Source organism: Haplochromis burtoni, unplaced genomic scaffold (assembly GCF_018398535.1).
Source record: "Haplochromis burtoni strain Fernald_Lab_line unplaced genomic scaffold, NCSU_Asbu1 Contig_265, whole genome shotgun sequence".
NCBI classification, from domain to species: domain Eukaryota; kingdom Metazoa; phylum Chordata; class Actinopteri; order Cichliformes; family Cichlidae; genus Haplochromis; species Haplochromis burtoni.
Genome location: NW_024582626.1, coordinates 834,225 through 845,035, shown reverse-complemented (window position 1 = coordinate 845,035; position 10,811 = coordinate 834,225). Strand labels below are relative to the sequence as shown.

The window sequence follows — 10,811 nt, the reverse complement described above, 5'->3', positions numbered from 1 at the left end:
ATGATGAAATCATCTACTTCCTGCAGGGTTATTGATCACTTTCTTTGATTTCTCAAGTGCATTCAAAATGATTCAGCTGCTGCTAGTGAGAAAAAAAAACCACAGTAATGTCAGTAAACACCACCTTATGGATCACTGACTGCCTGACAGACTGACCACAGTATGTGAGACTGGGCCGAGCTCTGTCTGATTTAGTGATGTGCAGTAGGAGCTCCACAGGTGGACAGTTCTGTCCTGGACTTTATACACTCAGACTTTCAGTACAAGTCTGAGTCAAGACACCTTCAGAAATACTCTGATTCTGCAGAGGCTGGATTTAATAGTGATGGCAGGAGGAGGAGTTCGAAGCACTGATGGATAATTTTGTGATGTAATCGTGAAACAATCATCAGCTGAAGTACAAGTACCTTATACTCATAGTACATTGAAAACAGGCTGAACTGGAAGATCAACACAGAGACTGAATACAAAAAGGACATGAACAGACTTTTCTCAAGTAGTGAGAGCCTTCAATATGTGCAATCCTGTCTCTGTAAGGCAGAATAAATATGTTGATCATTATTAAATCATTTAGAAGAGAGAGACCTAATGTTTAATTCTTTTCCTGTAACTGTTTTACTCTTTGGTGTAGCTGAGGATGTTTTATTGTTCTTTCTTTGTGACTTTTTATACTGAAATGATTTTTATGGTTTTCTGTTTGTCTCTGTTTCTGTTTGGGGTTGCAGAGATGTGTGTAAGACTGTAACTCTGCTTCCTGGTCCAAGGTCTGGAGATCCACATTTTGGGGTTTTGAATCCATTCAGTCAGATTTCTATAAATGTGCGGTGCTCCATGTAAAGTAGTGTGGATGCCATCTCTCCTGATAAGACCACCTTTTCCCCAGAAAGCTCACATCACTCAGACAGACAGCGTTTTAACGTGAACCTGCAGCTAAACATGTTACTGCTGATCTGATACACTTTACACTAGATACTTTGGCCCATACCGACCAGTCTGTTTATATATAGGATTATTTTCAACACCTTTCAGACAGGTGTTGAAAATTAATGTAGTCCTACAACCAGCTATTTATATTTTGGGCAAGATAAGATACATAAGGACTTGACTCATATCCTGTAAATACTGCTTCTAGCAGCAAAGAATATGTATTTGGAAACAAAAATAACAAAACCTGAAATTAAAATTCACAAATAAAAAGAGGGTGTTGCACTAAAGACCTCACTGTGATCGCTCTGATTTCTAGCATCAAAACAGGTCAAGCCATCAACAAAAAGGTAGGTGTTGGAGACCTTTAAGGTGGTCTGAACATAAAATGGCGCCATGAATTGATGTCAGACTGCACCTACCGTTGGAGGAAAACAAACAAACAAAACAACAACAACATTAAATAAACTCCAAAATTTCACATGAACAGCATTTTTTTTATGTCCCTGGCCTGCAGATGCTTTGGGTGAGCCAGGCACATCATACGGGGGCCACCAAAAATATTTGGATGGCAAAACAGAATTTCCTGTTTTATTATGCTGTTGTCTAATATGGGTTACTTGAAAAATATGGCAACAAAGGGAGACAGAAAAAATGATACGCCCATTTGATTTCCTGCTATTAAAGATATCACTGAAAATAAGTACATATGAAAAACAAATAAGATGTCAAAATCCATAATCATTTGTTTTGAGCAATAAATTTTGGGGGGCCCAAATTTTGCCACCCAGCCCTGCCCTCCCTTTGGTGGCGTGGTGACATCCCTGGCTACCACTTGAGAGAAAGCAAGAAAGATGGAGAGTGTTGGGTGAGCTACACTGAGTTCTGTCAGCAGAGAGAGAGAGCTGTGCACTAAATTCATTCAAATGTTTTTGTAAAAACTGCCTCTGCTGTCATGTCTGTCTCTTCTGTTTTTTTTTTCTTACTTACATCAGAAAATGTTTCATGTGACTTCATCCTCATACAAGAGACACAGCTGTAGCTATAAAGCTAAGGAAAGTTTCTTTATGGTCCAGAGGTTGCTCAGCAGAGGATCATTTAAACATGTAATCAGGACCACGTTTTAAGCGGACTGTTGTGACTGGCTGAAATGAAAAGACCCATGAAAATGTTATTAATGTTACCTTCTCATAAAGAAGGAGAGCACATTCAGTCTTATTTCCATTTAAATATATATTTTTAAGTAATTAAAAATAAATCCTAATGATATGCCAGCTTCTATAATGATGCTTGACAATGTAGAACAAACATGATGACACAAACTCCTAGATAACTTAAAAATCAACCAGTATTTTTATTAGAAATGAGCAGGACTTGTTTACATCATTGTTTCACAGAATAGCATTATCAAGATGTAACGATAGCCAAACTGAGCAGCAGGTATCACTGTGGTTTCATATTGTTTTGAAATGTCAAAACAATTTCAGTGCAAATGCTTCAGACATTTCAGTGTTTCTGTTTTGTTCAAGCCTCAATTTGACCATCAAATTGTGGAGTGTCGCACCAAAGAGCTTCATTCAGACTTTGGTGCAACACTCAGTGCTATTTAGACTCAAACATGTTTCATGTGTGTTGCATAAGTGTATTTTGGACTTCTCAACAATGGAGCCATCAAGGAAGCATTCCCAGGTGTAGGAATAGTTTAAGCTGGTGTCACCAAAAAAAAATAGAGAAATAAATTTACTCTCAGTGTTTATTCAAATTAAATATACTTACAGGTCTATATCTTTCATGGGGTGCTTTTGTTACTGTAAATAAATAGAATATTACAATATTATGTGGGAAATAAATAAATGTGAGATGAAAATGATAATGAAACTGATAATATCAATGTTTGTATTTCCATACAAACACAACACAACTGCCTTATTGCATTATGTCAAAACCATCTTCCCCACCCAGGATATAATTAACAATCAACAATGTTTCTCAATGTTTTATTTTTTAATTATTATTTTGTAGATCGAATTAGTCAAGCAGATTTTTCTAAGATGGAACACACAAAACAAAGATGTGTAAAATGAAGTCAGGCTGTCAGGATATTTGAGAAATTCTTGCAATCATTTTAAAATACGTATGAAAGGTGCATCACACACGCAAGGCTTCTTTTGGCAGTACATAAACCACCATTGCCAGCAGATGTCACCTGTGAGAGTAATGAATGAATGAAGCTTATGAACCAGTTTTTGACACAGTAGTTCAAAAAGGCTCACAGCTCCCTTACTATGCCATCACTGCGCCCAAGAACCCAAACTAAACTCCAAAAAAGGGGGACTTCCACTGATGGGAACAAGTCACACTCGTGAGCTGCACTGATTTCAGTTGTCTGATTTAGTTTAATTATAATCAGAAACACAGTTAATATGATTCAAATACAGGGAGTGCAGAATTATTAGGCAAGTTGTATTTTTGAGGAATAATTTTATTATTGAACAACAACCATGTTCTCAATGAACCCAAAAAACTCATTAATATCAAAGCTGAATGTTTTTGGAAGTAGTTTGTAGTTTGTTTTTAGTTTTAGCTATTTTAGGGGGATATCTGTGTGTGCAGGTGACTATTACTGTGCATAATTATTAGGCAACTTAACAAAAAACAAATATATACCCATTTCAATTATTTATTTTTACCAGTGAAACCAATATAACATCTCCACATTCACAAATATACATTTCTGACATTCAAAAACAAAACAAAAACAAATCAGCGACCAATATAGCCACCTTTCTTTGCAAGGACACTCAAAAGCCTGCCATCCATGGATTCTGTCAGTGTTTTGATCTGTTCACCATCAACATTGCGTGCAGCAGCAACCACAGCCTCCCAGACACTGTTCAGAGAGGTGTACTGTTTTCCCTCCTTGTAAATCTCACATTTGATGATGGACCACAGGTTCTCAATGGGGTTCAGATCAGGTGAACAAGGTGGCCATGTCATTAGTTTTTCTTCTTTTATACCCTTTCTTGCCAGCCACGCTGTGGAGTACTTGGACGCGTGTGATGGAGCATTGTCCTGCATGAAAATCATGTTTTTCTTGAAGGATGCAGACTTCTTCCTGTACCACTGCTTGAAGAAGGTGTCTTCCAGAAACTGGCAGTAGGACTGGGAGTTGAGCTTGACTCCATCCTCAACCCGAAAAGGCCCCACAAGCTCATCTTTGATGATACCAGCCCAAACCAGTACTCCACCTCCACCTTGCTGGCGTCTGAGTCGGACTGGAGCTCTCTGCCCTTTACCAATCCAGCCACGGGCCCATCCATCTGGCCCATCAAGACTCACTCTCATTTCATCAGTCCATAAAACCTTAGAAAACCAGTCTTGAGATATTTCTTGGCCCAGTCTTGACGTTTCAGCTTGTGTGTCTTGTTCAGTGGTGGTCGTCTTTCAGCCTTTCTTACCTTGGCCATGTCTCTGAGTATTGCACACCTTGTGCTTTTGGACACTCCAGTGATGTTGCAGCTCTGAAATATGGCCAAACTGGTGGCAAGTGGCATCTTGGCAGCTGCACGCTTGACTTTTCTCAGTTCATGGGCAGTTATTTTGCGCCTTGGTTTTTCCACACGCTTCTTGCGACCCTGTTGACTATTTTGAATGAAACGCTTGATTGTTCGATGATCACGCTTCAGAAGCTTTGCAATTTTGAGACTGCTGCATCCCTCTGCAAGATATCTCACTATTTTTGACTTTTCTGAGCCTGTCAAGTCCTTCTTTTGACCCATTTTGCCAAAGGAAAGGAAGTTGCCTAATAATTATGCACACCTGATATAGGGTGTTGATGTCATTAGACCACACCCCTTCTCATTACAGAGATGCACATCACCTAATATGCTTAATTGGTAGTAGGCTTTTGAGCCTATACAGCTTGGAGTAAGACAACATGCATGAAGAGGATGATGTGGACAAAATACTCATTTGCCTAATAATTCTGCACTCCCTGTAAGTCAGAATTGACCTTTTAGACTACAGTTTAGTTTTATGCTACTGTATACAGTACCATTTAGAAATCAGGTGTACCAAACTGTTCTGCACAACACAACTGATGGTCCGAGTTCCAGGAGGCAAGAAATTTCACCAGTGAACCCTGACAAGGTACACATGTGAAGTGAAAACCATTACAGGTGACTACATCATGAAACTCATTGAGTCAGCAAAGCAAAGGGTGGCTGCTTTATGGAAACTAAAATATAAAAACATGTTTAGAGTTATTTATCAATTTTTCGTTGCTACAAAATTCCACATATCTTGTTTCATATATTTCATGTCTTCAGTTTGTATCTACTATGTAGAAATTTGTAAAAATAAATAGAAACCTTTAAAGGTTTGTCCAAAACTTTTGACTGTCATGTCATGTTGTTCCTGTCATGTCAACAGTCACTAGAGAAAGAAGAGAATGAACGAAAACAAAAGAAATAATAAACACAGTCTATAAAAAATTTCTGCTCAGATGGAAAACAAAAAATTGATATCAGATAACTCACGCACTTCCTGGGTGTGTTTTTGTTTATTTCTTGTCTTATTAATGCAATATCACATACAGACTGATTTTTGTGAAACATAAATTTAAATATTTGATCATAAACAAAAGCAATAAATAAAGGTTATTACATGACATTCACTTAATTAAAAGAAAAACAGAAAAAATCTTTTAATAAACATGATTTACTTTGATTTTTTTAAATATTAAATGCTGACTTGGGTGAAGATGAACACAAACTGCAGTGGGTTTTTTTCCTCATTGTAAATTATAATGCTTGAACATATATATCCACTAATGATACCTTTAGTTTTGTCTCATACTGTTTGACTTTTTTATATGTTATTATATTATAATATAATATAGTATATTATTATTATATTTGGTTTTTCTGTACACCAGAAGAAAATTAGTTGAAATTCCAGTAATCTCATCGGACATAAAAAGACTCTTTGAGACTTTTTCCTGCCTGCTGTTTTGTGATATTTTTCCAAGTAGCAGGAATATCAGCAGGTTCTGTTTTATACTGTTTGGCAAAGTCCATGTTGTACTTTGCTATCACATATTTCCAGTAGTCTGATGCTTCAAGGCTCACATCTGGATGGATTTTCCAGTCTGGGTAAATTGCCTTGTATCTCTTGTAAGGGTGATATTCATGGTTTGTATCACTGCAACAAAACTGCTGGTCACTGATCACAAGAGAAGAGCATATGTCAGTGATCAGTTTTTGTGTATTTGGCCAACTAAATCCTCCCAGACCTTGAGGGCGATGCAGTGCAGCAAAGTGCCCAGTATGGCCTCCTCCTCCTGCATCACAGGGAGCTTTGCAGAATGGACACTGTTTGCCACAACCAACCAGTTTGTTGAAAAGCTCATTCTGGGGCTGCATATGGAGATGCTGTAGTTTCACTTCAAAGTTCAATGTTTGAAACTCTTTTTTGAGGTCTTGTGCCATGTCAATCACAGACACTGTGAGCGAGTGAGCAAACTGTTCCTTGTCAGCATTGTTCAGGATCATGAAAGCACCAAGAGCATCCTGGGAAATGACCAGTTTGTCACCAAGTTCTTTACAAACATCTTCAACAAATGTCTTCAAGTCATCACCCATTCCTCTTTTGGCCTTGTTGATGGCATCGTTTATGCTTCTGATACATGACTGGAGATGTCGGTGCTCAAACTCAGATACTGACACAGTTGAGAAATGCTCCACTATTTGATGGTGAATCCATGTCTTGACATATTTCTCATATGAGTCAGTATAGCTCACATAGTTTTGAAAATCATCCTTTGAAACTAAATCCAGTAAAAGTGAATACTGGAAGCACATCCGTGTACTGAACTGCTCACATGTCAGCATTTCACCAGTAATATCAAGTCCCAGGGATCGACTGATAAAGTCTTCAACAGCAGGCTTCAAGCACTGGTTGGTGAATTCTTCTGCCTTCTTCTGACACTGGTCTCTTTCATGGAACACATCAATGAAATCATCACGAAACTTTTCCTTGTTTTTCATCAGACATCTGTAGGGATCATTTGCTTGGATGAAATCTTCGTGCATCTTCTGAAACTCTCTGGCTGCAAATCCACAGATGTGCTGTTTCAGAGAAACTTCAAACTCAATGTTTGTCTTAACATCTTGCTTGTTTTGTAGTTTCTCATCAATTATGTGTAGGATTTCCTGGATGTAAGTATCTGAGTAGTTCTTTTTTCTTTTCACTTCTTCTCTCACAAACAGAGTGCAGGCATCTATGATATTGCCAGCCAGTTCTTCTAAAACCATAGTGGGATTGTTAAAGCCTAATAATTTCATTTGCTTTTGTTTCAATTTGTTGTAGAATCCTTCAGCTGTATATTTGAAAGGCTCTTTTCCACAATCTTCCAGACTCTTTTGACTTAATAATTCACATACATGACTCCCCCTGTGTGACAGATTGATTTGCAGGAAGTGACATACGCTGGTGAAGACACTGAAGGTCTTTTGTTCACAAAAAGAAAGTTTCTCCAGTGTTTCATTCCACATCTTATCAAACTCTTTGTCCAGCTCTTTGTCTGTCATCTGGACATTTTTCTTTCTGCATTTATCTATCAACACATGAACTGCCTTTTCAATCTCTTTTTTACAGTTCTCTTTGATTTTATCAATTTCTGTCATTCCCTGTCTGATTTCTGCTGCCATCATGAGCAGATTAAAAACAGATCTCTCCATTTCAAGCTGAAGGATCTGTGCACTGTTTAAGAATTCCTCTCTGTATCCTTCAACCAGATAAACATGGTACTCCTTTTGCTGAAAATAATGTGTCAGATTATCTAGAAGTTTTGTCTCCCATGTGGACAGCACTGTGGAGGCTTCACTTTTCAAAGATGTGAGAAATTCTCTCATGTCAGAAGATTCAGATTTTGCTGCAATTGTACCAAAATTGGAAATTCTTGTTTCTGCGGTTGTTACCCAGATGTACATCTCTTTTTTGAATTCCCACTCCCACTTGTTGAATTCTGTGCAGAGTCTCATGTATGCATCAGCTACGAGGCTGTTTCTGAAGCTGAAGATGAAGCTTTCATGTTTTACTGCATTCCACAGACTTGTCATCCATTCTTTAAACTCAGAGATATCATTAGCAGATGACTCACAGTTTCCCAGCAGTTGGATGATGTGTTTCTTGAGCTCATATACAGCCTCACTGTACCCTGCACTGACTGGTGCCATTGGTGGGTTTCCATTCCAGAGTCCAGGAATGTACCAGTTCCCAGTGTCTGGACTGTACTCCATCACATCAGTGAAGCTCTTGTTCTCCTCTTTCTTTTCCATTTTGGCTGCTGCCTGGGTCATCTCATTCAACTGTTCCAGGAGCAGTTTCCTGTCTCGTAAGTTCTTCTCATGGGCTGAAACATCGGACACATTCTGGTGAACGAACACACATTTCGGCTTTTTGCCCACCTCCTTCATCCTGAGAAAAGCATGCACAACTATTTGTAGGATGTCCTTCATTTCAGTTGAATTCTCCATTGCAATATTAACAATGGTGACATCACTCAGTCCCACAACAAGTGTAGCAAGCTCATTGTCGTGCTCATAGCTGTTGTCTAGTTGTGCAAGTTCTGGTGACTTTAAGCCCTCAGTGTCAATGATCAGCATGAAGTCACAGTTTAGGACTTTTTTCATATCTTCATCGATTTTGATGAGCAACATAAAGGCACCTCGAGTACATCGACCACTGCTGACTGCAAACTGCACTCCAAACATGGTGTTAAGGAGAGTGGACTTTCCTGTGCCCTGAACTCCAATAACTGTGACTACCAGGATCTTTCTGTTTGGAGACACCAAGTCACTGAGCTGAGAGAGAACATCACTCACCCATCTGAGAGGGATGTTGGATGCATCTCCATCTACAAGCTCAAGAGGAAATCCATCAAGCAACAACTCTGCACACAGTTTGGGCAGATGCTGCAACTGCTGACGTGCTGGATCTGTTTGTGGAAGGGACAGTGAGGCTTCATAGATCTGACCCATTTCACGGAAGAAGTGTTCAGTCCCCAGTGAGCTGTTGGAAATTTGTCTGTCAATTTCTTTGATCTCCTTGTTGTTCTCAGAGTTCTTACATTTTTCTTTATATTTCTCCCGAAGTTCCGACAGTTTTATACAAGACAGGTTATCCAAGTTCATTTGCATCCATTTCAGGAAATAAAACCTCTCTGCTCCTGGGCTTGATATTGCATTAATGAAACATGTCATAGCTGTCGACATGTTATAAGAGTTCTGCCTTTTCCTCAGTTGTTCTTTCTGCATCTGAAGTTCACTTTTGTAATCTTCAATATTTCTAGACTCGATATGTTGAAGTCGAAATTCTTCCTTCTCTAAGCAGGTCAGTTCTTTCCATATTTCACCTTGCCGTGGAAGCTGATCTTCTTTGTATTTATGGATGTCTTGAATTTCTGCAGTGATGGCTTCTGCATTTGTCTTTGCAGTCTGACACTCTGGAGAGTCTTCATCAACCAGGATTCCCAGTTTATAGGCAATGTCTGCCATCTGCTCCACTGGGATCTTTATTGCTGAGTTTTCCACCACATCTCTGACTCTTTTTCTCAAACTTTTCACAAAGTCTGCTTCATTTTTCTGTTTCTTCCTAATAATTGTGATCTTGTCATTAGTCAAGCCCAATTTGTTTGCTACTTTTTCTAAAGCATCTTTACTGAACCGCTTGCTGTAATAGTTACCCACTAAGAAGATCTGTGCCTTGTGCTGTTGGTTGGTAAGGAGACTGAATTCAGACCCAGAGCCTAAATGGTCAAAGAACACAAAAACTGCTGCAGATGTCTGACACAGAAAGGAGTATTGTGTTTGAAAGCTTGCAATGTCCCCATGAAGGTTAGCTACAGCCACTGGCTCACTGAAAATATCAATGTTTGTGTTTCCACAAGGAAGATACCAAGTAATTTCAGTCAGTCCGTTGGATATTCTTCTTGGACTGTCACCACACTCCATGTTGTAGTGAACAAAGGTGTCATGGTACTGCTGAGAATTGCTCAGAACCTTATTGAGAATCTCTGACTTGGACAAAGAGCACTCACCCAGTCTGACAAAAGAGATCATTGGAAGTTCAGACAGAACGATTCTGTCTTCAATGAAGCCCTTGGACTCTGACAGAGACTGAGGTCTGTACTTTTTAACAATGTCTCTCATGGCCCACAGCATGAGTGTGCACTGATTGGTGTCACAATTGGGAAGCAGCAGAGGAACAGAGAACTGACACATGGACATTTTTAGTGCCATTTCCTGCTGTACAAAACCATCAGAACACACAAAGAGAGCAGTGATTATATCAAGGGGGTTCACCTTGTCATCTGTGTTTGAACTGTCAGAATCAAACTCTGTACTTCCTGAATCCTCATCACTGCTTGAGTCACACTCTGAGGTATATGTCACATTTCTAGCTGTCACATTAACCATCATCAGTTTCCTTAGAAAATGCCATAGTTGGTCTGATTTACACTTTGCAGGTTCATCAGTGATGGTCCTCTTTTTGAGCTCAAGTATTTTGCTGAGTGATAGTTTCTTTCTGTAGTACTGCTCCAAGCCCAGGTCCTCCAGTAACCTCTCCAGCTGTGTCTCTGTGGATACAGAGAATCTTAATTTTAACAAAATACTGGCATTTTAAAAGGCCATTTAAAACATGCTTTAAATCAATTAATGATTTTCTTTATGCAAGAACCTTAAAATATCCTCATCTAGTTTTTTTTGGGCCACAATGACTGAAAGTTTTTCACACAGTATGGTATGAATACTGTATGACTGTTGTAATCTTGTTAGCTGTTGTCCATCCATCCATCCATCCATTTTCATCCGCTTTGTCCGGGG

General features: G+C 39.0%; 1 protein-coding gene across 1 annotated transcript in view; it reads right to left on the bottom strand.

Moving 5' to 3' along the window:
• Positions 1-5,850: 5,850 nt before the first annotated feature.
• LOC102313202 (up-regulator of cell proliferation) overlaps positions 5,851-10,811 on the bottom strand; it is an 8,410-nt gene continuing 3,449 nt past the window's right edge. The window contains exon 3 of the mRNA XM_005939186.3: positions 5,851-10,564. Within this exon, the coding sequence (XP_005939248.1) occupies positions 5,889-10,564 (4,676 nt within the window). The 3' untranslated portion in view covers positions 5,851-5,888. The remainder of the gene's footprint in view (positions 10,565-10,811) is intronic.